This window comes from Eschrichtius robustus, chromosome 18 (assembly GCF_028021215.1).
Source record: "Eschrichtius robustus isolate mEscRob2 chromosome 18, mEscRob2.pri, whole genome shotgun sequence".
Taxonomy (NCBI): domain Eukaryota; kingdom Metazoa; phylum Chordata; class Mammalia; order Artiodactyla; family Eschrichtiidae; genus Eschrichtius; species Eschrichtius robustus.
In genome coordinates this window covers 80,135,468-80,162,330 of record NC_090841.1, presented here as the reverse complement: position 1 = coordinate 80,162,330, position 26,863 = coordinate 80,135,468, and the positions used below count along the sequence as shown (strand labels likewise).

The following is a 26,863-nucleotide window of genomic DNA, read 5'->3' as shown; positions in this document are numbered from 1 at the left end:
CCAGGCCACGCTGTCCTCAGGCTTCTCCTCGGCCTCCCCTCCTCAGACAGCAAAGCCACTGATACAAACAAATAATGCACAAACACACAAAGTATGCTTGGCTAGTTAGCCAAGTTTAACTGACGTTCTGATGTGGCTTCTCAAGAACAAGGACCCTGTGTTGCGCCAGGAAGTGGCAGAGAACGGTCACAGTGGGGACCTACCAAACTGTTTAACTAGATGGAATTTTAGATCTCCTGCCTGATTATTCCAGCAGAATCTGGGATGGTTTATGGTGTCAAAAACAGGGCAGTGGAAAGAAAGCCACTTTGAAGATTCACTTCCTGGTCTATCACCTGTACGGAAGACCAGCTGTTGTCCTGCTTCTGAAATCTCAATACTGCGAGTCAGGCTCTCTCTTCCGCCTTACTGCGCTTACGGACAGCTGGCTTCACTTCCAACGCCACGTTTTCCTCTCTTCCCCCATCAAAAGGAAGATTAATGACGGACGACGACCCACCTGTCGTAACTCCTGGACTTCATCCTTCAGTGCATACACGGTGTCAACGAGACTCCTAGACAGAAGAGAAGGCGCCCTGAACAAGGACCGGGTCAGAGGGGACCCCCGGAGCCTCCCCGGACGCACATGCTGCCCACCTGCCCGGCACGCCCAGGCCCTCGGTCCGGGGAGGCCCACTTCTGCGCACAGGGGCGCGGACCCCAGCCAGGAAGTCCACACCCCGGCCCTCCTGGAACCATCCTGAAGCCGGGGCTCCCCCTCCCCCGACAGCCCCCTTCCCCCGCCCGCTTTAAAGCACTGGAATACAGCTTACTTTTCTTCTATCACTGTCTGACCGTTACTTTTAGTTTCTTCAACTATAATTTTCTCTTCTTCTGGAAGCAAAACTTGGGGTGCAGATTCTTTGCGTGAACCTATCATCATTTAAAACAAAACAAAACACCCTCAGGTAAATACCATGGCAGAACTAAAAAAGAACTTGACTATACAACACTACTTAATTATTAATATTAAATTCCAGGTGTTAATTCCAGTATGTTAAAAAATACATTTTCTAGATAAAACAGGGAAGGGCAACTTTTAAAAACCCCCTCTACCTCTGTGTACTGAACCCAGCCTTCTTCATGCCTAAAGCATGACACAGGAAAGGCAACATTAGCTTTTTTTGCAATTTATTAAGCTTCAGTTTCTTAATCTGGACGATGGATCTTTTAAACCCTGAAACTTTCAACAGAAGGTTCTGACCATATTGCCCTGGATATTTTGGAGGAAATATTCGAACTTTTTAGGGATATTCGTATCAACCAAATTTTGTGCCATTTTATTCCAGGAATTTTACAAAGACCCATCGGATCATGCAGTAGACATATACCCACTGTTTATCAAGTCAATGAACTGGCCCTTATGACACGTTAACTCCACAGCAACAGCTACCGATGTTACAGCACATGGTTAAGAAAAGTGCAGTTTATTACTTGGTTCTCTTATGAAAACTTTATTTACATTCCCTGGCATATAAACGTTTTTCCAAAAGGAAGTAAACTGTTTACAGTATCAGAGGAATGTTTATGTCATTTAACCAAGATCCAGCACAAAAGCTTACCCAGGACAGTGGCCTGATAAACATTTACTGCAAAATAAGTACTTCAGAAATTAACTGGGAAACCCAAACGTTTTGAAAGGTGAAAAACGAGAATCCCATCTTATTTAAGGGTGCAAGGAAGAAAATAAACTTTTTAAAAGGTTATACTATACAGCACTAACACATGTCATTTATATTTTTGTAAAATTACATCAGATGCACATTCGAGGAAGGACAGAACCCACCACAGACCCACTGCGACTGGTGTGATAAATGCAGCTTCTCTCCGTTAAAATACACGTGACGTTGGCTATACGCTCATTAATCACAGAGATGGCGGTTCAGCTTGCTTGATCTTGTTTTTTTTCTGCTTTACCCTTAGTTTGCCCTCCCAAAGGTCTGTCACATTGTAAGATGGCACTTGTGCATCCTCACGTCGTGGGGACATTCTGTATAACACACGTTTTCAGGACAGGACTTAATGGTTTCACCAGTGTTTTACTGCAAGCTTACACTCCTCTGAACAGAACAGGGCTGATGATTACTGTCAAAGCCTGATGACAAGAGACTCATTCGATGCTCCTGACATCCAGAGAGCACGTCCGTCACCCCCAGGGCAGCTCATGACATGGAGAGGAGGACCGCTGTTTACCGGCCCCGGGGGCCTTCCCACATGCCCCCTGCATCTGCAGGGCCCAGCTCCATCCCCGCCCCACAGGCTGGGAAGGCTGCTTGGACGCCGACCTCCCTCCTCCTTTGCTGTCTCAGGCAGAGGAAGCTTCAGCTCTGGGAGGGCAAGGACAACTCCATGTTACACAGTACGAACTTCTAGACAGATAAATAGGTACCTTACACCAGTAAAGGAAGGGCTTTATGCGTCCTGAGCAGAACTTCCGTATTATAATCATAGGCAGTACTTAGAATTCTGTCACAAGCCGTAACGAGCTGGCGTGTCGGAGCATATCTGTACCTAAGTTTGTCGATTACTATTTCAAAGACGACCCTCCGCTAGTGCCTTCGTGTTCACACCGAGGTGCCGGCCCTGTAGCTGCAGCTCTGGCTGGTGCCCGGCTCACACCGCACCCAGCACAGTGACCCGTGCGGCCGGGGGGTGACTTCTCAGACAGAAGGCGACGTCTCTCATGACATGGGCCCACAGAGGGACACACCCTGAAAGCCTTCGTCACGCTGACAGCCATCGGCTGCTCCGGGGCCTCCGTGCGGGGCTGCGGGCACGGCGTCTCCCAGGCCTTTCTCAGTAAACGGGAAGTGCTTCTGGGATGTCTGGGCCACGTGGGAAAGTGCTGCTTAAGAAGGAAACGCGCACGTGAAACACACGACGGAGGAAGCAGAGGGACGCTGCCAGGTTAGGAATTCTGAAGGTCGAGAAATTCCTGTGCTTCCAACACAAACGCAAATGCTACCCGTGTTTTTATCAGGAAAAGTGAACTCAGGTTATTTTCCTTAAAAACAGACAAGGATTCCTAAAGATTCAGAGGTGTGGACCACACGGACGGACAGTGAAGGGCCCCACTTAGTTTTCCCTGTAAAGAGAAGCAGGCAGGTGACGTCAGACCACTTAGCTCCTGAGGGTTCCCGCTGTTACCTGCTTTGCGCCCAGACGTTGCTGTGTTACAGCCAGATCAAGAGCTACCCGTGGTGTATCTGTCACGTTCACTTTGTAATACAACATTTCTTCACGTGAACTAGCCAATGAGACAACAGGTTGGAAATGCTTTCTTACGTAACAGTGCTTTAGGAAGACTAAATTCCATGTATCTCAATTACTTTTGCATCTTCTAGCTTCCTAGGCAACCTATTTACATTACGTGTTTGCAGCAGTAAATTCTTCAAATAACACATAAAACAGAATCAATCACGAGGGATGTCCACTCTGTGAAGCGCAGGTCGGAGCACAGCGGGCTGTCGTGCAGGGGCCGGGGCTGCAGGGACTCACTCTCACGGGTCTGTGGGTCTCGATAAACTCAGGCCTGTCACCGATCCGCAGAGCCTCGATTCCACCACCCGTAAGAGAGAACAACAAAACCAACCACCTCTGCAGAGCTGTTCTGGGGATTAGTTTAAAAGTTGTATCTTACAGATATCTTTTACCAGATGAATGCGTAAATATAAAAGCCTTACACTCCACCATGCGATGTGACTGAATCAGGGGAACTAATAAACGTGTGGGAACTGGTTCAAGAGCTGCACAAGCGAGAAAGACGTTGTTCTTATTTTTGCCAATACACTTAAAGCACACAAGGAGGCGACAAATGTAAGTATGAGAATGTTACGTTACAGACAGGATGTACTAACTGCTGGGTTCCTGAAACGTGCCACGGTGAAAAATGTCATTTATGGATTTGATGGTGAGCCAGGAGGCTTGTAAAGGAAGATTATTTATCAGCCTGAATAGAAATCCATGGGCTTCCTAGTTTCAACATAACATATTTTTTGTAAAACGACTGAAAAAAATGGATAGTCTTTCAGTAAAACAACAAAGGACTATTCTCCAGCCAGGTTTATAAGTAAGTTGACTATTTCTATAAGAACAAAGTTCTAGAGAGTAGGTAGATTTAACAAGCCCTCTCAAAGATCATCTTAGTATTTTTAAAGGTACCACGGCACATTTTCTCTGAATTGGCTAGGTTGGAAAAACCATTTAACAGCAGAATTACCAGAGACTGCTCTCTCACTTTCTTTAAAACCCTCTAAAAGGGGCCGAGACACAGGTGAGTGTGCTCACGGATGCTGCAGCACACTCGAAACCCTAAACACAAAGCTCTGTGCTTCCAAGAGAGAACTGGGATTCTGCAACATGTAGTTCTGGAAAACTCTGAATGCTGTAGCCACTTCCTGGAGATTCACAGTGCGCATTTAGCACACTTAAGGTTTTCAGTAAAAATACCCATTTAACTTGAATTCAGCATTTCCTAAATTTGTCTGAGTGCTGAACTTTCTTCCCCCCCATCATCAATATTAACATTTTGCAGTTTTCTGGTTAACAGTTTGAGGAGTGGACTGGCCTATAATCCCGCCTGTGTCTATGAATACACACACACACGTGCGCACGCGCGCACGCGCACACACACACACACACACACACACACACACACGAGTGCTGGTTGGCTTTGTTGTTGTTCAGGATGGGGGTGAATACAATGAAATAATAATCATTAGCGCCAACCCAGCCGCCAACGCCCGCTGACAAGGATGCGGCAGTTCCACGCTGCCGCCAGAAGGGGCCGCTCTGTGCCCTCAGCTGGAGATGGTGCAGGTGCTGGGGGCCATGAGCTCACTCAGATGTGTGACCCAGAAGCTGGAGACACGCTCAGAACCCTGTCCCCTAAAACAGTCACAGGTCCCCAGAGGACTGTGGACCTTAGGTTGAGAAACACAGATGGATGCAGCACTCCCACCTCCCGGACAGAGGACCTGCCCAGGCAGCAAGGAGAGGGCCTCAACGCAGGGTGCCGTCGTGGTGGTCAGACTGCCACCTGCTGCCTCATCAGATGGCCTGCGGCTCTCAAACCCAGGGCACATGTGGTGCGTCTGCCCCCGCGAGGGGGCTGGCCTGCACTGAGAGCCTAAAAACAGGGTAGGTCTGTCAGAAGAGAACATCTGCTTATCTAGCCAGCGGTGCAGCACATTTGTAGCAAAATTCACATGACTTCTTAAATTCCTAATCTTTCTAAAATCTGCATCTAATTATACTCAACAGAAACTGAAGTAACTTTCAGAATGAAACAAAATGTTACATTAAAAAAAAAATCTACTTAGTAAAATCTCCCTGAAAGGCCACTTTGTTATTTATGGCTATGATAAGCTTCTAATTCATTTTTCTTAAAAATCAAAAACAAAAACACGAGGACCCTCTTTAGAGAGTGATGTGCATTTGTTTATCGTTTGCACCTTGTCCTGGCCCCATACCTGCCACAGGTACTTGTTTTCCTTTTGTTCTGCTTTTCCTAGTCGGCTGGACATGCACTTTACCAAACAAAAATTAAAAACTGACCTCAGTCTCGGTAAGAAACATTCAAGTCGGGGCTTTTTTCCGTTTATGCACACGTCCCCACCTCCATCAAAAAAGAGAGAACTCTTCTTTCTGAAGACAAACGTCCCAGTGATTGAAAACTTGTTTTAAAAAAAATTCGAGGGAAACAGATGAATTAAAAATATACAAAGAGTCACCTTGCATCGTCCAGAACACACTTAACCTAAGAAAGTGCAAGCTTTGCCATCAAGGCAGATAAAAGGTGTTCTACTGCCGGGCCTTCCTGTGGAAGAGGTTACATTCAAACAGCAAGCGTTAAACTGCAAACTCTGCTACTCCCTCCGCCCCACATAACAAATATTAAAAGCCACAGGCTAGCAAATGCAAAATTTATTTCAACTGTACATAACAGATGTCTTTTTTTTTTTATAAATAAAACAAACACTTCATTGCCATATGCAACCACAAACAATATGCATACTGTACAGTACAATGCAACATTCAGGTATACATCCCACTGAGTCTCAAACGGCAGTCACCCAATGAAAATGGCTTTCCCGTTCACAAATAAAAAGCACAATATATAGATTTTTTTCAAGGTCTTATACCACTATATACAAACCACTGTGTTTTCGCAATTTTATGCAAAACACATAATTAATATAGCTTATATACTTGTGGCAAGTGTCAATTCAATGGGAACACCGTTTAGGCCATTTGCAAAAGCGCCTGGTAATGGCTTAAACCTACCTTCTAGTTCAGATTCTTCACCCTTTCATTATAATACTAACTGTACACATAGATATTACAGAATTGCATAAATGTAAGGTACTATTTCAGCGCGACTAAAGTTCCACAGAAGTAGAAACACTGGCCTTGGGATGCCACATCACTACTGCCACATGAGAACTGTTTTCAAGCCAGTGGCACTAATACTTCCAACCAGGTCACAAGAGCTAATGGTGCCAGACATCAGAACAAATCCAAACAAACAAACAGCCAGGTTGTTATTCTGCAGTGATCTTAGCATCAACAAAAAAATCATCGCCAAAATGGCTTTAACTGGCACAAAAAGGAATGATGAGAAAATGTCAAAACTTTGGTGTATAGAATATCAACGAAAATGTCTCACCAGGACAACCCAAATGACACTTGGTGTTAAAGAGAAACCCAAGTGCAGCAGCTGTGGTGCACACAGCACGTGACACGACAACCCAAACTCACTAAGGCATGGTCGAGGCGTGTAAGCCAACACACGTTATCACAGTCTCCAAGCAAACAAAAGACCCTCTACTGTGAGTATCAGAAAAGCTGCAATGTGTTACTTGATGTGATATAAAGTAAAACAAGACGCTTCTAAATTCATCGCAGGATATTAAGTATGTGAACCTTGGAGTGATCATATTTCTCCCACAGTCCCATTTGCTATTTGGCTGAATGTACAGAAACCCCTCTCTACCACGGGTGAATACCGGGCTCCGACTAATATTAAAAGATTGCTCCTCAACTTTCTTATTCATACTAATTGATAGAAAAATATGAAACCTCCAGATGGCATAAGCAGTTCACTAGCTACTTGGGAACAGACAGACGCTTGGATTTCCTGGTTTTCCTAACCACCTCCCCGCACGCAGCTCTGAGGGTGGCGGCTCCCTAGACAATGGGGGGGCCCTCCTGCCGGGAGGGATCGAGGGCGCCTCGGGCTGTGAGCAGGGGGACCGGCTCCCCGACACCGGGCGGAGCACAGCAGAGCCGCTCTGTGAGAACAAGGTCAGAACACTGAACGCATGGTTTTGGCGGGGGAGGTGTGGCGGGAGCAGAGGGTCACAGCCACCCTGAAGGGAGGAGAAAAGGTTACGCCCGGTTATCACGGCGTCTCATTTTCTGAAGCTGCTTTCAAGGAGTCCTTAACACACAGCCTCCGGTCCCACTTGCACACCAAGCCAGGCATGCGCGGGAGGGACCCCGCTCTCCTCCCCAGTGTGGACCGGGTGTGGACCGAGTGCTACCACCGAATGCAACAGGGCACGTTCAGTTCTTTATGAAGCAGAAATCGGTCTGAGGGAGGGCAGTGAGGTCTCCTTACAACCACTCCCAGGGAAGCGGGGGAGTCCCTCCAAATCTGAGACGTTCCTGCAAGTGAGTTACGTGGCAACTCAGCACGTTTTCGGGCGACTTGCAACCGCAACCCCGTTACGATCAAGAGTGAGGGTGACGTTCCACCGGGTGCCGCCAGGGGAGTCTCGCGGCAGCTGCTGCTGAGAAGGGGCAACGCGCCCGTCACGGGCAGCGAGCTCGGATGTGGGTGCCGGGGGCACCGCCCGCTGGGGTCGGCACACCGACCGCCCCGACACAGCCTGAGCCACGTGCGCGGCGGCACAGGCTCGCCACGTGCCTTTCAAGGGAAACTCCTCCACCTAAGGGAAGTCTGGCGTGGCGGCGCGGGGGGGCCCGGCCCGCGGGGAAGCGGGGCTGCAGAGCCGGCCGCCTGTGGTGTGCGGACTCGCCCCTCGCGCTCCTGCCGGCCGGGCCCCCCCGCGCCGCCACAACGACAGAGGCTGCTCGCGGCACCCCGGGCCCTGGGGCAGCCTGGCACCCGGCCGTCTGATCTGGACTCGGCGCTCTCGAGGCACGGGTCTTCTTCTCATCTCTCCACAGCTACTGGGTCGCCGCGTCCAGTACACACACAAAATTACATCCCTGTACGGAAGGCCAGAGTCTCCTCCGTGTCGCTGGCACTTAGATCACAAACCTGTGTGGTTTCAGTATAAAATACAAAAGTGTTCGTATGGCTGTATCTAAAAAGAAATGAGACAGTTGCTACACTGAGAATAAAAAACCAAACCATTTGGAGACACAAAGCCACCACTGCCCGCTGAGAAAGGACCCTCGGGTGCAGGCTGTGTGGGCACCGTCTCCTTCAACAGTCAGTAACTTGAGTGGATACTCCAAATGGCAATTAAACCGCCACAATGTACAATGGGAAATATCAGAAACGCTCTCAAAAGTTGTTAAAATATCACATAAAAGAGACAAGAAACAGCAAGAAAACATCTAAGAAAAGCAGGCTGCGGTACAACAAGCATTGTTAAGAAAAGCTCAGAAGTGCATTAGTTCTGGTGAGAGATATATGAGCAACAGCTCTTACGAGATGTAGAACCCATCCTGTAACTATGGGCTGTCCATATACTGTCATAGTCAGAGTCTTCCGAGAGGTCTGAAGGCTCCAAACGAGAAAGGCTGCTGCGACGACCCAGGGAGTCTAGACTTGACTGGTCGTCATCAGCCAAGACGTGATTATGCATCAGGTCAGTGCCTTGCCATGCTAAGACGGGGTGGGGGTGGGAGTGGGACGACAGGGGGTGGGGGGACAGGCAGAGGTGGGTGAGCAGGAGAACGGCAGGAAGAGCCACAACCAAAAACATGGAAACAAAAGCAAAAGGTGATGGGAAGAGAAGGGAAAGAGAAAATATTGTTAAAAAACGGCAACAATGTTCATTTCTCCTTATTTATGGCTGGGTTTTATTTACGAACTTACTAATTAGCACAACCCTTAGACTAAAACTAGATCAACTATTATTTAAACAAACCTAGGTCACGAGTCTGTTTCCCAATTGTTCCTTTTTAAAGCTACTGCTATTAAGCCCTCACTTACGAAATCTTTTACAAATTAAGCCCATGTTCACAAGAAAATTCTAAAGACATCTGACAAGTAACCAATTCTGCTACACATTCGATTAACAAACAGTCTCATTTGAGACACTTGTGAAAGGAACCATTTATGTGTTTAATGCGGATATACTGAATGCAAAATACTTTCCAAGGATTTCTGGTGGACTTCTTCAGCTATCTCTTCGCCAGACTCTAAATCGCCAGAAGCCATCTTAACAATGGGGGTCTAAACTTACCTTGTCCCACTGCAGTGACTGAGAAAACTTCAGACGGAGAACAGGGTTTCACAGGCCCCTTCCCCCTCGCTCCCCTTTCCCGCCACCCCAGGGCGCTCACCCCCACTCAGCCAGGGGAACGGACATGGCGGGGAGACACGTCTGCTCAAATGCCATCAACCCGGACGCAGGCGCAGGCCCTCCCGTTGCCATGAAGGGAGACGTGAACAGGGAAGGCCCCTGTGTCGAAAGCAGGACGGCAGAAGGAAGCGGGCACAAAACGGGAGAAGGGGCGTGAGCCCGTGAGTGGCCAGGCGGCTGCGAGCGGGACGTGCAGGCTGAAACGGGCCCGCGGAGGGGCCGGAGGACACACACGCTTGACGGGAACCAGGGATGGCTCAGCACAGAAGCCACGGGCTCCGTCCTGCTCCTGCTCCGGGCGAAGTTAAACCCATCCCCAAACCAAAGCGAGAGCGAGCAGGGGGCTGGGCTGCGCTTCCTCGACTACATCCCTACGGCCCCTGGGCAGGAAGTCAGTACTAAAGACGTCTGCGTGATGAAGGCTCCTTGGCATCCAGACGTATACGGACCAGAACTGAGCTTTAGGTGAAATAGATCGTCCCAACTGTTTTGACTGTGCATTTAATATGGACAGAGCTGCTCTGGGGTCAGATGCACCTGACCCCATCTCTAGATTCTTAGGTACTCTACTCGTCCAGCACAAAGGATCCATTTCCCCATCCTACCTGTTCCTGAGAACGTTCAGTTTAAGGTCATCTATGACTGTATGACCTCTGAGGCCCCGGAGTGGTTAGCCCATAATATCAGTTAAAAACAAAAACCACTGTAGTGTCCAATGCTTTTCTTGCATAGCAGAAGTGGAAACACATAACACAGGCAACGTGATGAGACCTGCACACACCAGGGCCACAGCAGAGCAGGGCCCCGTCTCCTGGATGAGGCAACGCAGCTCACACAAAAGCTCACACAAAGCTCACATCACCTGGTCCGTTCACCTGAGATGGCCCGGTTAAAATTTCATTTCAAACAGTTGAAGTGGAGATGAATAATTTTTTAAAAATCTCAAATTCAAAACCCAAAAACAATGGTCACATATAGCCTATTACCTAAAAACACAATCTCTTATCAAATACAGGAAACTGTAATATCGTAAATGACAAATTAACTGCTCCGTCACCTGCAGGCCCTTCCATTGCTCTCCTGCTCTGCTGACTAGTCACGACAAACAGGCGTCTTCACCAGACGGAGGACGGACCGAAAGTCCTAACATCATGGGTGGGACACGTAAAATACTAGCCATAAAGAAGTTTCTAGATCATCTGCAGATTTAGCCGGGGTTAATCCCGTTGGCCCTGTCCTCATATCTGCAGTCATCTTTAACAAAAGCTCAAGCGGTTGAAAATTCCTCTGTCTACCTTTTCTTTTTCTCCCCATCACTGGTTTACACCAGACATGACACTGAGTTGAACCACCACATTGCAGGTGGTGCCAATGAAGTGAGTTGAGCAATTTGCCAAAAGTCAAGATGGAAAGGAAACCAAAAACACAAAATCTAACAGAAACCAGTTTTCATGCCAGAAGTAATATATGTCATCCAGTTCGAAAGAAAGGGAGGGAGGGGGAGGGAAGCTCAGCCCCTTTTCTCCTGGACAAACCACATCATGACTACATCTGCTGCAACCATCCTGCACTCCACTCTCAAATATCGGGGAAGTTTCAAAAAAAAAAAAAGAGCCCATCTTTTTAGTGTTCTCACAACAGATTAAAATTTTTTTCACATCAGACATTATGCATAAGATGCAGGTAAACTCAGTGGTACTGAGATCTACCCGATAAACTCACTGGTGTCTACTTCAAAAATTTTTAAGTGCAATCATTTTTTAAAAGGGGGAGAGGGCTAAAGGAACTCTTACCCTAGGCTTATATTTTTGACAACAATTCTAAGAAGCACCCTCCCCAAATTGCACTACCACACCGTAGTTTAAACAGCTTAAACAACTGAGCTGAGCAAGTCCCCCGCTGTCTTCCAACCCGAGAGAGCTTTATAAACTCTGGCAGTGCCCTACACTTCCAGGTTTCCCAGCGGAACCTTCTCTAGAAACCAGTTGCTTTACTGACAGCTCAGACCCCTTCCCTTGACTGAGGGACGCCGGGCCAGGCCCCGGAAGCGCCCTCACCGGGGACCATGCCCACGAGCCTGCCCAGGGCCCACAGCTGTGTCCTTCAAGTCGTGATTTTAAGCAAAACAAGCCACCAGAGCCCCAGCGGGCTCCTACGACACTTACTCGAGTTGAGCGTCTGCCGCGTCTTGGCGCTGGTGCAGTAAGCCTCGATGACCTTCAGAATCTGGGCATCCTCCTCCAGCGCAGCCGTGCCTGCAAGGGACACACGGCCCGTCACAACCCAGAAGTAACACGTACAGTTAACCGGACAAACACAGATCATCAACTCAACCAACGATGGTGACAACTAACAGTCCCTCCTTTTGTTTTCTCGCCAGATAAACGTTCTCCGATATTCACAAGATAGTTATATTCAGAAGGATTTTTATTTTTTTCTAAGTATTTTTTTATCTGCAACATATCTGGCAAAGGGCTAATATCCTAAATATACATGTAAGTTGTCTTACTAACCCACAAGAAAGACAGCATCCCCCATCCTGAAAATGAAAAAAGGCAAGAAATAGGAACAAACAATTCACAAGAGAACAGTCAGAAAGAAAAAATGTTCCTTCTCACCAAGAAAAGAAGTGAAAATTAAAACCAAATATCATGTCTTCACATGTCAGCCTGACAAAAATCAGGATGCCTGAGAATTCTCAGTGTGGATGCGGATATCGGAAAGGAAAAGTTCCCTCCGTCCTCATCTGGGAGGGGGAGCGAAGACAGGTACGACCCCCTGGCGAGGCCGTTTGACCCCACTTACCAAAGGCCTCAAAGCGAGCACCTCCTCCGACCCACAAGTTCCTACTCGAGAGTTAACCTAGGACGCTCCAGAGCGCTCCCTGAAACTGGGCTCCAGACCCGGCTTCCTCTGCACTCGGAGGCCACGTGCGCGGAGGAGGCAGCCCGCAGAGCAACAGCACCTAAAGGTCCTGGTACTGGGCGCAGACCCTCACACCCCGCATAGTTCATACCATCGTGTGGTTCAACTCTGCTTTCTGTTTTCTAGATTTTTCTGCATCTTCTAAGATATTACTTAGAATATATTTTAAAAGGCTCAACTACTCTAACAAAGAAATGTGGGAAGAACAGAAGACTGAACTATCTGTAAGCTGTATAAGAAAGCCCCCACACCATCTTATGATATCGACACACACAGGCAGGCCACATGCTCGCTCCTAAGAGTCAGGGTCAGCACAGAGAGCTGAGGAGCGACTGAAAAACTGACTTACATTCCACTAGCTGGGACGGGTCGTTTAACAGGTTTCCGTAAGAACAGCACTTAACTAGTCTCGCTCCAGCACACGCCGGGAGCTAAGGCCCACAGGCGGGCCAGGCCGCTCCCCTCTGCCAGCGGGAGGGCGGCCGCACGAGTGACGCTGCCCGTCCCGCTGAGGCAACCAGACAGCCACCTTCAGACACGGGTCGGCACGCAAAGCGCAGCGCCCGCGCACAGCAGAAGACACTCGGCGAGCGCTGGGGTGAAGGTCCGCCAGGCCTGGCTCAGAGCTGCACACGCGGGGCTGGCGCCCGCCCCCGGCCAGACCCTCTGCACAGGCGGACCCTCCGCACGGGGGCGCTCGGCCTCCCCCGCTCCATCAGGTGTCCCGCAGGTGCGCTCACCATCTGAGGAAGTGACCGAGTGACCGCAGGACAGCAGGACGAGCGGGGCTGCGGCAGGGGACGTCAGGTGGCCCGGGCGGAGGGAGCTCACCCGGGAGCAGCCTCCGGGCCATCCCTGCGCCCACTTCCCCAGGGTCACCATGACCCTCGCCAAGGACGGGGGGGCGGCCCACTTGCAGCCACGGCACCAAGCCGCCTCCCTCGGGGTGACGCCGGCTACTCGGCTCCTGTCTAAAAGCCTTCTTCTGGAAGTGAATCCCCAAAGGCTCCCCAGTGGGTGTGGGCAAAAGGAGCAAAGGTCCAGGAAGTCACAGGGCCCCGTGGCAGTTCTCGGGGCAGGGGGAGCTGCAGAGGCGGCCCCGCTGCACGGGACAGAGGGCAGGAGGCACAGCCCCCACCCGCCCCCCAGGCAGGGCTTCCCGCAGCGCCAGGCGGGGCTCCAGCCACCGGTCCCGCAGAACCCCTCCCGCCTGCCACACCGGGACGGGCCGGACGCGGGGAGCGAGCGGGCCAGCGCCGGGTCGCTCTCGCCACGTATCCACGCGGGAGGCCGAGGAGCCGGAGCTGCCGTCCACGCCGCCTACGGCATCTCAGGAGTCCTCACTGAGCATGGGGTTCCCCCGAGCACACGGTCGGTCCCACGGCGGAGACCCGCAGCCGTCGCCCAGGCGGGGTGACCCCGGGTCGAGGGGCCCCGCACAGAGGCCCACCCAGGGGAGGCCCACCCAGGGGAGGCCGGGCGGGTCCCGCGGACCCGCACCTCCCCTGCTTGCGGGGTCGGCGCTGAGGCGGCCTGTCGCTGCCCCGCTCCAGCTACGTCCTTTAGAGGGGACCCTCGGCTGGGCCCTGGCTTCCGCATGTGGCCCTGGAAAGCCCGCTGCCCGCCGAGAGCCCCGCGTCCTCGCAGCTACTCACTTTTCCTCAGCGCGAACTCCTCGTCCGAAGGCTTCCGCTCAGGCTTGCGCTTGGGGAGCAGCTTTTTCATGGTCTTGGGACTCTTGCTGAGATCCTAGGGAAGCAAAGGGGGAAAAGGCTGACAGACCCCGAAGGCAGGAGCTTCTGCCGGTCGGCAAGGAGGGCCGCCGGGAAGGTGTGAAGCAGTGAGCGCTCCGGCGCCGCGGGGGCTACACGCTCTGGCACCGCGGGGCCCCTGCTCCCCTCGGACTCGGATCGCTCTCTGCAGGCTGCTGAGCAGCATCTACAGTCAACAGGGTGCAGACCCTGGTAAGAACCCTCGTGTCACCTGGATCCAGTGGCACCGGGACCACAGCCACGCCTGGCTCGGAAAGGCCAGCTGGCCGAGGCCCGCACAGGGAGCTGCGCGCTGCTAATTCTGGGGCAGGCCCCCCTGCTGCGGCCAACCAGCGAGAGAGGGGGAACTAAGGCTACTGTGTAAACGCAACTCCTTTAGGAAAGCGTCTGAAGCCTCAAGGGAGAAGAAAAGGGACTAAAAGCGGCCCAGGGGCTCGAGGGCAGAGGCGCGCAGGAGACAGAGCCCCGGCCGGCCGGCTGCGGAGTGTTCCCACCAGCCAGAGCTACGCTCACCGCCTCAGGGTCTACCCCTCCCCCCCACCGACACAGCGCCCGAAAACCCCCCCCCGCGAAGGGGAAGGTGGAAGACAGAGCAGGCCCAAGCCCAGCGCGGCGGGCAAGGTTTTGACTGTCAAGCGTATCCTGAATTTTCATGTCAGAAAAGGCTAACTTCTGCATCGTTTAAGTTATATAAACCACTGGTGAACCTTACGATGAGAATCCAAGACTCGGAACGTGACTCGTGCTATGGGATGGATCAGACTGAAAAGCAGAGAGAACAGAGCCTGAGTTTTAAAGGTATCTCTTCAAAATCTTCCCCGTGAAAATGAGAATGTAAAGGCTTCTGAAAATGCAGCAGAAATCCGTCCCTGAAGAAGTGAACCCAGCGCGTGCCCTGTGGCTCCCCTGAGTCCTGGGGACGGAGGCGAAGCCGGGCACAGCGCCCACTCGGCGGTGCCCCGTCCGGCCTTCCGTCTGTGCCCACTTCCCAGCAGGCGGTCTGCGTGCTCAGCGCACTGGACCTGCTCACGGCCACACACCCCCACGCCCTCCTCTCCCTCCTCCGCCCCGCGCTCCCCCCCCAGCAGTGAGGGCACCAGGGCTTGCCCACACGCCTGCAACACGGACATCAGCACTCTTCCAGGAGCTGCCAGGGCGAAGAACGCCCCGAGCTGGGCGCAGGGACACCCGCCAGGTACACGTCACAGAAACCAAACTTCATTAACAGAAACATAAAGGATTAATTATAACTTAGGCTGTACTCTTCTATAGATCTTAAAACACCTAGGGTTGCCAGCAAGCACGGAGGGGGTGTCTGCTGCAGGGCCTCTGCAAATGCAGCCTCGTGGACACGCAAAGGCTCACACCACGCTCACAGCCAGGCCACGCCCACCACACTCACAGCCACGCCTATGGTAACCGAACTCCACCCACACTCATCATTTCACACAGTCACCAGCTTCCTCAAGGGCAGATATTCCGGGACCCTACTTCTCGAGCCCCTTCCCCTTCTCATCAGGGCAGAGAGGGAACAGCAGACACGTGCAAACACTGTACGAGTGGAGGAGAGCGGGTCCGCTGTGACCACGCCACGAGGAGCGCTGCCTTCCCCCCGCCTTGCCCGTGAACGTTCCCTCCACCTTACACAGGTGACCAGACGCAGGGTGCCCGGGCAAGAGCTCAAGCCTGAAGAGGGTCACCAGGTGTGGCAGAGTGGCACGCACACAGGGAGACCCATCACAACCAAGTTCAAAGCTCTTCCAGCGCGAGGCCGGGAGGCCCAGGCGAAGCCCCCCGGCTCCGTGGCCTCCGGGCAAAGGGAACGGAGGCCACGTGGGCAGAGAAGCAGCTCCCCCGTGACGGGCACAGAGAGGGCCGCACCCTGAGGGCCTCCCCAGGGCTCCCGGGATCACAGGCAGGGGTAACAAGAGAATGAGGCGAACCCTTCACGGTTCTGAAGAAGCTTATCGGCTTTATGCCACAGACAGAAACACAGGATGGTCCACACTTCTGAATTCACCGGACTGAAGCAGGGAACGGCCAAAGTAACACGCCCAGCCGTCAAGTCGGGGCTTACCTCCTTGTAGCAGAGAGCAGCTGAGGGCCGGAGAGGGGGTGCGGGTCGCAGGCAGCTCAGGCTCCAGGGCTTGGGGGTCTTCGGAGGCTCCAGGGGCCCCCAGTTGATGGTGGTGTGCGGAGTGCCGTGGTGGGAGGGGTGAGGCAGCGTGTGGTAGGCGGGCGTCAGCGGCACGGGCTTGCTGTCCGCATGCTTGCTGGACGGGGTGATGGAGTGGGAGGGGAGCTGCCCGGGGAACAGGGCGGGAGAGAGCAGAGACACCGTTCAGCGTCAGGAGAAGCTGGAGCAAACACCCCCAGCCCGCCAAGGCGCTCCCACTGGGACCGCCCCAGCTTGTGAGCATTGCTCCTGACTCTCCACGTGCTCAGTTTCTGGGCCTCTCGGCTTGACCTGGGAGCCGCCGTCCCGCGCGCTGCTCCAGGCCGCGGCTGAGCTGGGGTCAGGAAGCAGCAAGGCGCTGGGGGTCCAGACCCGGAAACTCCACCCACCACCTTTAACTGCCATGGAGTCACGTTTGCAAAAAGGTAATTCATTTAGTACAGATACCAGAACTGTATGACAGAACAGGCATTCCCTGCACTGAGAATGTGATTATGGGGAGGGAATGATTACCTCCCCAGCGGTATTACTCACTGCCTGGTGATTCAGGGGTGGGCAAAACTAGGGCCTGATCCCTGTTTTTGTTTTAAAAAAAAAAAGAGATGCTCCTGGGACACAGTCAGGCCTATTCCTGTCAGTGGCTGCTTTTGCATTACAAAAGCAAAATATAATTATAACAGAGATCATATTGCCTAAAAACCCCCCAAATATTTATTGTCTTTTTATAGAAAAATTTTGCCAATCCCTGGGATAAAACATTTTCTCAGAAAAATCAGCTTTAATCAAAACAAAGTTATATAAATCTAATTTCTCAGAAGGACCTTATTAATAGGGTTTATATTCCTAGAAAACCCAAAAGTATTCCATCACACTGACAATTAAATAAGAAAATGTTGAATAAAATAGATAACATTCAACATTAGCTAATGACCTCAAATTAGCCGAAAACAATACAGTATGCTTAACAGGAGAAAGAGCTGAGTGGTTCTGTGAGCTGGAAACCTAAGTGAGACCATCATTCAAAAGAACTGAACAATATCTGAAAAACAGGCTTAAAGGGAAGCCCAGGCTCTAGCTGAGGCTGGGTGTCCAAGGACAGAAGCAGTGGACTCTCTGCAGTGACCATACACCTGTCCTGGGTGTGTGTGTGTGTGTGTGTGTGTGTGTGTTGTGACGTGTTATACAACCACTATAAAATAATTTTTTCAAACTAAATAACTCACAAAAGGAGAAAATTACGCAAAACATCCCTTCTAGCAATGTCACAGTAAGTAACATTTGGTTTTATTTCTCCTTGCTCGTAAAAGTCAAGAGAGGTAGCTTTATGCTAAAGTCAGAGTATCATTCAACCTGGACACAGCAATCACAGGGAGAACACAGACACCCCCAAAGACAGCCTCCGTAAGAAGAGCACACAACACTTGACAAGCCTGCGTGGGGGGCACAGCGCCCTCCAGACAGTGGGGCTGTAACTCCCTTGCCACTATGTGACAAGAAAAGGAACGAGAGCGGCCAGCGTCCCGATACACAGCACGGTGTTACTTGATGTGACTTTATAAAGGTTAGCCTCAGGCTGTTACAGACAATCTGAGCGAGAAGGCACTTGCCTTATGGACGCACATACGTCCTCGGGATAAATGTAGTCCTGTGAAAGCTAAGCATCTTTAGTATATTTTAAAAGTATGGAAAAAGTATCTTTAGTATTTTTTAAAAGTATGGAAAAGTTATAAATGGTGGAGCCATTCAAAATGAAACATTAGCTGAAGCAAACGAGCAGTTTTAACCCCCAAACTGTTGAGAAATGGCCTAAGACATTGCACCTGTGACCAGCACGCTGTGCCATGGCCACCGTCCCTGAGCTAAAACTTTAACCCCAAGGATGGCGACCGCAGGTGGTAGAAAACTCCCAGTGAAGATCGTCACAGTCTGGCAAGGATGGCAAGAAGAACCCACCAGCCAGAAATGCTGTGAGACCCTAGTCATTTGTAAGAAGGGTGCCTGGTTTTTCAATATTACCTGGTAAAGATGATGAATGTTCAGATGATTCAATACCAGTGTTTCATTAAGCGTGAAACACCAGTAAAGAGAAGTTCTAAACACTGACACTTTGGTGCTGATATATTTTGAAATGTTTAAGTATCTAAAAACTTAAAGAGCTATTGAGTTTTTCTAAAAGTAGAAGATACGGATTTCTTACAATCAAAACAATGAGTCAAAAATTACATTCTAATGCCTTCAACATGAATCTGGTCCTTTTTGTCATCGTAAGTATTCATTGCTTGTTTTTTTATGAAACATAATAAATACAATTAAAATGTTCAGAAAAGCCCTCTATGGACCAGTGGCTCTCAGACTTTTGGTTGAAACCAACTTAGGTTACATGACCCACTCTGAGCAAGACAGCTTCCTAGCCAGGGGCCATGAACTGTATGTGTGTGTGTGTGTGTGTGTGTATGTCCCTGTGTGTGTGTGTGTGTGTGTAGCGATTCACCATCCACTGGCAATGAGCAAGTGCGTGCAGAGAAACACAACGCACATGTTGTGCTTTCCTGACCCAGAGGCTGACTATGCCTTAAAGCCCTTGATCACTTGCTGGCAACCGAACCCAAGGCTGAGCCCGGCGTCTGGCGGCGGGAGAGGGGCGGGGGCCCTTACGGTGTGAGATGGCACAGGGTGAGGCTTGACGGCGGGGTTCCCGGCAGAGGTGACCTTCGTCTGCTTCTGCAGACGGTCCACCCACTCGTGGAGGTCCTGCTGGTCGCTGCAGGACACCAAGATCCGCTCAATCATGCTCCCTGCAGGAGAGGAACGCAGCTGAAGTGGGGAGCAGGCGGGGCCCACACGCACGCACACGCGCCCCCCGAGGAGGGCCGACAGCGCTGCCGCGTCAGCCCCCGGAAGGCTCGGCAAGGGCCTGCACACTGAGGGCATCCACACAGTCTGTGCCTATCACCTGATATTTCAAATGCATTTCTATGATTTTCACTGTCCTCAAGCTTTGTGATTGTCATTCCTGTCGTTGGCAGCTTTCCCTAAAAAAGACCCCCCCCCCAAAAAAAGAACAATTAGTGCTTTTCTAGTAATGAAGATACCATTAATAAAGCAAATATTAAATGATTTTAGAAATGGCAGAGGAACTGTCTCTGTAAAGCAAAAATGCTCTTTTGTTTGTACCAAATGCATGTATAATACGAACCTCTATCTCAAACAAGAAATCCTAATACTATAATCAAGAAATGAGCCAGCAAAAAGGTACAGGGCAGCAAACCAGAAAACAAATAAATTTCATCTGATGGGTTACTCTAAACATAAACAGCAGGACACAAAAACATTACACATCATGATAAAAAAACTAGAGTCTACAGTGGCTGTTTTAAATGATGTTCTTTATGCAAAGGAAGCACAGATTTGCCTTAAAGAAATGCAGAGGAAGTTCCACGTCTGAAGGCAAAGTAAGAAGGAAGCCGGAGCAAGAGGAACTGTACGGCAGTCGTGCGTGGTCGTCACCAGACAGGAAGTCAAGAGCTGTGCTGAGCGCTGCACAGAATGCAGAAAGCAGCAGCCAACCCATCCGCTCTGACAACAGAGGGCTCGGGGAGGGGAGCGGGAACGTCCACGGAGAGAGGCCAGAAATGGGCCGGAAGGGGAACGCGGTGGCCAAGCAGGTCCTCAGGGAAAGTCTCTCCCTGAGGACTGGGGCCAAGCCGCCCCCCGAGAAGCAGGACTCTCAGTGGGGTGGCAGCGGGAGTCCCGCCCTGCAGGGGGCGCCGGCGATGCTACAGCCCACAGGGCTCCTGACATCTACAGGGGTGACGCCGAGCACCCCACAGGGCACGATGCGGTCTCCCCACCCCTCCCCTCCCGAGACAGGTCTCATCCAGTCCACGGGCCACCAGGGCTCGGCAGGTGGGACGGCAGGTAGCACTGGCACAGCCGTGGTCAGAGGCAGACACTGCAGACGCCCTTCCAAGAGTCCTAAGGCACAGGGGTGACCAAGAGCTCTGAGAACTCTACAGGAAACAAAGCTGCAGGGCTGCATTTAACGCAGCAGCAACCCCGGAGGACAGCACGTGCTCACTGTTGCTGGATGTAGTGCTTTTTAACATCCTTCAAAGCCAGAAATGAATACTGACAGTACGTGGGCCGTGGGCCACAGCACTTGGAGAGAAACCCCCCAGGAAACGGTGCACAGGACGGGAGAATAGTGCTCTGCTGGTGGCACGTCAATGCCACCATCCTAGGGGCCTAAGCCTGCCCCAGACGGCAACCTCAGCTCCTGCAGGTCAAGGCAGGGCCCCGACTCAGCCTCTTGGGTGTAAAGCACGAAGCTGGAGAAGGCTGATGGAAAAGGACCAAGGTCATTTAAAGTGGGAGCCGCCAGTTTGGGGGAACCTGCGTAGGTGCTCCCTCAGCCAGACATCAGTCAGCGGCAGGCTTACAAATTAAGAGGTATTATTTTTCTAGGCTTGCGCGTGTATAGCTGCTTTCTCAATTTTAAAGTGCTCCTTTTGGAGTGTGTGATGACACTCCTCTTTGGGTGGCAAAGCTTTCTGTGCAGGTACAAACAAGCCATGGACACTCTGGACTCAGGACCCACTAGAGCTCTCGTCGGGGACAAAACAAACAATGTGCTACGTATGCAGAAACGCAGCTCAGAGAAAACAAAGGACGATCTCTGTTGAAACAGCATCTGGTGACTAGCCAGGCCTTGAAAAATTGATGGGAAAGGCAGAAGCTTCTGTAACTACACAGAGAGAAGGCAGTAAGCCTTGCTAGAAGCTCCTACTAGACAGACAGAAAATGCATAAGGCACTTAATACCACATTTGAAGTCAGCGTACAAAAAAAGAAATTTTTTTTCTTTTTTCTTTTTTCCCCTTGCATGTTCTTCTTAAATCAGCTCTCATATTCTCTCAAAGAAAATCAGAAAAATGATTAACAATAAAAAGGCCGAATGATCATTCACTACCACGTACACCACCCGACGTGTGCCCACGACTGTCGTGGTGGTGCACTGCCCCCGAACCACCTCGGCCGCGCGTCCCCCTCCAGCTAGCCCGCTGCTGTGCCCACCGTGTACCAGCCACCAGGAAGGAAGCGGGACACGACTTGGTGGCGACGGGCTGGCACCGCACCTCAGCAGTCTGTGTCCTTGGGGGCAGCTCTACAAATTTCAGTTTCCTTCTTTTTTTGCTTTGGATTAACACAAGGATCCTAATTTGCACAATCACATCGAAACGCACAGACAGGACTTGTGTGTACGTATTTGAATGTAACACTATACATACAACACTACATGCAGCCCACAAATAGATGCATGTAGTACTGAACACAAAACTCAAATCAAGCCTGGAAATGATTCTCAGATCCACAATAAACAATTAAATATAAATTTAAAACGTGTTTTACCTGGTATATAAAACCACTCATCCTAGGACTGGCAGACAACATTAGCAAAATATTTGGGAAGAGCAGAAGATACCGTTCATTCTTTTCCTAATGTAAAAGAGCAAATTCAAATAATTGTTTTAAAAACACACATTTTACAGTTGTGAGAATATTTATATTAGGCCTTATGAACTATTATACCATACTTCCTGTTTAGATATTTCTCTCTACCAAATTTAATTAGCTAAATTAAAGGGAAACAAAATTATGATAAATTCTTAGACTCACAAGTAGCCCACGTAACATCTGTTTATAAAGTCTGATTAAGGAGTTTAGCTCTGCCATTAACTCTTAATTAGTAAAATCTTCTTTCTGTGGTTGAGAGAAAATGGAGGAAAAGAACCTGTAAGCCTTTAGGGGCAGTGGGTGACCAGGTGGGCCCTTCAGGCTGAAGGAGGGTGGGATAAAATGCGGAGATGGATTTAGTCCATTGATAGACCCTGGCACTAACCTAAAATCCAACACGTCACCTCAATGTTTCCATCCACCCCATAAACTTTACCCAATCTACATGAAAGACCTAACAGCACTGTTCACGTATTAAAACTCATTTGCTTCAATAGGTAAGAAAAGCCCCACAAAGACCACAAGCGAAGGACAAAGATTCCCAAGAATCTAAAAGGAGACACAAAGAGAAATGCAGGCAGCACTTCCACGCACCGCCATCGACACACTGCCCACAAAAGTGAAGGAACGCTGGGAAGCCGTGTCCCAGGCAGACGCCTCCCAAACCGGCCACGTGCAGGGGCCCTTGGAAAGCAGTGTTGGGAACGGCGCTCGCGCACTGCGGTACCTCGCTCCCAGCGCACTGAATCAGGACCTGGGACATGTAAATGACATTGCCCAGGGTCTTAATGTCATCTCCCTCCCAGCTCCGGATGGCTTCCGTCAGGATCTGCAGCTCCAGCTCCTTCCTTTTCCGTACTTCTTGACACTGCGCCTGAGAAGCACAGAACACCGTCAGAAGAAACAGGACTCCTGGAACCTTAGATTTTGGCCCTATTGCTTTGTATCTTACTTCTTAAGACAGATCACCTAGTGAACAATTTGCTTACTTCACAAGTATGGAATCAAGTCAAGAGAGACAAAACACGTGACAGCTCTAGAATGAGAAACACTGTTTTAGAAAAATATAGCCATTCCTGCCACTTTTAGAAGAAAAAAGTGGACTGGGCAAGGAAAATATTTTCTGCTTTTACTAGTGAATGCAACAGAGAAGACTGAGAAGAGGGGAAAAAAGAGTAAGTTCCACTGGTGCTGTAAATAAGACACATACTCCAGAAACTCAAGTCAGTAAGACAGCATGACAACCGATAAAAAAGACCCAGCAGCATTCCATTTCACACTCAGCCACGAAAGACACTGTGGGATGAGGTTAACAACGTGCTCTGAGCCACCGTAAGTAGCTACAGCGTCACGTGGTGCCTTTTGCAAAATTTAAACAATTATCAGTTCATTTTCCTGCTGGCCACAGTCCAGTAAGCATGAGAGTTTACCAGCCATGGCGTAACCACTATGTATTTATTTTTATTTCATCAGAGTAAATCCAAATTATACTTCACAAGTACTCTTCTGCATTTGTTTGCCATAATAATGTCTGACGGGAAAAAAAAACACAACGTAACATGCTTCATCACTTACTGAAAGGTTTTTGAAGGCGGTCATGGATTTTTGAATATCTTGTCTATCTGGATGATAATCCTTTGAACAGAAGAAGCACACTATTAGCTTTCATCATGAAAAGTTTTTTCTTAGAAAGGCACTCTGTAGACTGGCTCGGACCTTCCCTATACTTTTCAACCTGTAACCCGTCCTATCCTTCGCAGCATTGAAGTGCCATTTCTTAGTCCTTGAGGGGATCATGCGGCAGAGTGATTTGGACTCTGCCCTGGAGAGGGAGGCCGGCACGCGGCCACGCCCATCCCTTACAGGCCTCTGCTGCTCTGGCACCAGAGGGCAGAGGGGAACAGCTGTGAAGCAGACTGGATGGCCTGCCCTTTGGGAAATGGTTCCCTACGGCCTAACCAAGCCAGTAACCTGAACCCAAATTTCTGCCAGGCCCACAGCCTGGTATCTGAACGCAGGATAAATACATATCATTAGTTGATTCTTTTACTAGTATTACTCTGTAACTTATGCACTTAACAACACTGTAAGTACGCGTTCCTGATACGACACCTCAGCGCGCTGAACGTTTTCTAGCGACTGGAAAACCTCCCGTCAGCAGCAGCGGGTGGGAGAGGAGCTGAAGGAGCAGGTGCTTTCCGACAGAGCCGGGATAAGGGAAACAAGCTCACGTCTAACAACACCATTCTGAAAATCCCGAGCTACGGGCCGCTGCGTAAACCCCCTCTGCAGGATCTGGCCCGGGAGCCCTCTCCCCGGCGTGGCGTAGCACAGGCGTGGCCGGCGGCGTGGGCGGGGCGGGCAGGCGGTACCTCCATGTGCCTCTCCAGCTCCTTGAGCAGCGCGGGGTACTTGTCCAGGCGCATGAACGGCTTGCTGAGGCCGGTGGTCAGCATGAGAATGCCGGGGCTGCTGGCGCCCTTCATCTCCATGAACTCGCCCAGCTCTTCACTGACCACGCGCAGCACGCGGGGAGGGGAGGAGAGGCCACCGTTAGAGCTCAGAAGGGCCGCGCGCCCGCCCCCCCCACCAGGACTGTGAAGTACCGCGCGGTGTCCCCGACGGTTCACAGCCCAACACGTGCCGGTTATCTCCCGACATCAGAGGGGAGATCCCCACACGGTTCACGTTCTCGCCCTCAGCCTGAGCAAAACCACGTGTGCATGACACAGAGCACCTGCGGTTCCCCAGCAACCCCATCACGAAAGGCCACCTCAGCGAGTCAATTTCCTGTGGAAGAGTGTGAATGTGAGTGGCCTTCTGAGAGCAAGAACAGGGCCCAGTTACCTGGAACTTCAAGACGGTAAAACGTGTAAGGAGATGCGTCCCGACTACAACGAACTGAATCGTGGCGCTGACCCTCCGCGTGCTTTAGTCCCTGAAGGCGGCTGCACGATGCAGCACGATAAAGTAACTCACATGTACTCAGCCTTTAAACTTTCAAAAGCATTTTCGCATCATCATTTAACCCTCCCAATGTGTGTGAAGAAAGTTTTCCGCATTTGTAGGTGAGGTCACTGAGTATACACTCAGAAACTAAATTAGCTTTAAAAGCACGTCTTTAATATCGTCCTCCTCCTCTGTCACCCTCACCCTCACCACTTTCCACCTAACGCTCCAGTGACAACGCCCTCCTGAGCTGCCCCGCATCGCGCCCTGTGCCGCCCTGGGGGCTCCAGCTCAGGAAGACCCCAGGAAGGCCAGGGGCGCAGCTGTGGGTCAAGCTCTGTCACCCACACATTTGTGGCTCACGTCTGTGACTGAAACTCTGCGCTTCTGTCTCTGCACTGAGGGACAGATGACGTTTATAAAGGGTCCGTGGGAGGAAGCCAGTCTGTGCCCCTCACTGCCGCCGAGACGTGTCCCTCCAGACACTGGGGACGGAGGACACCTGGACTGCAGGCTGTGAGAAGAGGCGGCACCCGGCCACTGGGAGGGCGGGACAACCTCGGGGTCCTGAAGAATCACCGAGCCCATCCCCCGCCCGGGTGCGGGTCAGCTGAACCCACCTCACGCCTCACCTCCACCCCCAGCTGTACATGGCCGCCCGCCCAAGCTTCCTAGGAGCAGAAGCCCCACTGAGGGCTCCTGGCAAACAACGCATGGTATTCAGGCTAAACCGTCTGAAACTGCTAGTTCAAAAGCGGTGAATACGAGAGTCTCCTACGGTACAACCTAGAGTGACTTTTTGTGGGAGGTGTGACAGCAGAGCTGGTGCTGGCACTGCCCACCTCTTACTCTCAACCCTGCACATCGATTCTGCTGACACATCCAAAGGGGAAGGTATCTGACTCGACTAAACCAACTCAGAAACAAAAGCTTTCAAATATCAGGCTGAAAACAAATTAATCAATCACTGGGAAATCAGCCTTATGTCTCTTAAGCAGTAAGACCTCTCTCGAAGACAGCTCCTGTCTACGCTGGGGCTCGTGACAACGTGGGTGGCCTGAAGTCGGAGCGCCGTCCTGGGCTGCGTAAGAACAGTGACAGCAGAGTTAACAGCACCTGCCCTCTACCTACCTACCTATACATAGTTTTTTTCAAAAATCAACCTCTTAAATAAATATACATACACATTTAGGAGCTATTATCAAAATCAAAGCAACTTATAAAATGGGAAAATTTTCACAAAGTCCTCGTTATAACAACTCAGCATATACAATACACATTTTTCCCATTTCCATCAGAAGGAAGGCTTCATAATGACTTCCTTCCTGTGAGACAGCCTGCCACAGTGGTGCAATTTAAAATATTTAGCACAGAAGCGGCCCAACTACTTCTAGGGCTCTACGTGCACACGCGCTTTCATAGGCAACACGACCCAACACCTCTGTGCACAGAACTCTGTGCTTCCGAAGAACGGCCTTCCTGGAAAACCACAGGGCTGGGCTTCCGAAGCCAGGCAGGCAGTGCTCCGGGACCCTGCTGTGGGTGAGCCTGGCGCTGGCACCGCCGCGCACGGTTCCACGCTCTGCCATCACCCTGCCTTCCCCTCCTTGCAGGGCTCTTCCAAGCCTGACCCTCAGGGCTGCCTCCTGGCCCACCTCCCCAAGCTCGGGCAGAGGAGATGCACAGACAGGAGCGCGCGTCAGGGAGAGGGACAGAGGAGGGGCGACGGCACCGGACACGCACTGTGCATCATTCCTGCCCACGCCACCCCGGGCCTGAGACAGGGGTCATCGTGCACGTCTGCAGACGGGAGCCACTGCCAACAGCAGCCGAGCCCAGGCGGGATCCCCCTACCCACACTCGGCCGCTCCACGTCTTGCGCCCACCGCGCCCGCCCTAGCCCTCACACATTTTCACTCGGGAACG

At 51.0% G+C, this 26,863-nt stretch overlaps 1 protein-coding gene across 2 annotated transcripts in view; it reads right to left on the bottom strand.

The window, feature by feature from the left end:
* Positions 1-26,863, bottom strand: part of ARHGEF7 (Rho guanine nucleotide exchange factor 7) — a 127,387-nt gene that overhangs the window by 2,985 nt on the left and 97,539 nt on the right. For both annotated transcript variants that reach the window (XM_068526341.1, XM_068526342.1), the window contains 11 exons: positions 24,361-24,499; positions 23,564-23,623; positions 22,716-22,862; positions 21,884-21,970; positions 19,429-19,507; positions 19,131-19,270; positions 16,377-16,601; positions 14,183-14,276; positions 11,768-11,857; positions 813-912; positions 500-554 (listed from right to left, as the gene is read on the bottom strand). In XM_068526341.1, the coding sequence (XP_068382442.1) occupies positions 500-554; positions 813-912; positions 11,768-11,857; positions 14,183-14,276; positions 16,377-16,601; positions 19,131-19,270; positions 19,429-19,507; positions 21,884-21,970; positions 22,716-22,862; positions 23,564-23,623; positions 24,361-24,499 (1,216 nt within the window). The remainder of the gene's footprint in view (positions 1-499; positions 555-812; positions 913-11,767; positions 11,858-14,182; positions 14,277-16,376; positions 16,602-19,130; positions 19,271-19,428; positions 19,508-21,883; positions 21,971-22,715; positions 22,863-23,563; positions 23,624-24,360; positions 24,500-26,863) is intronic.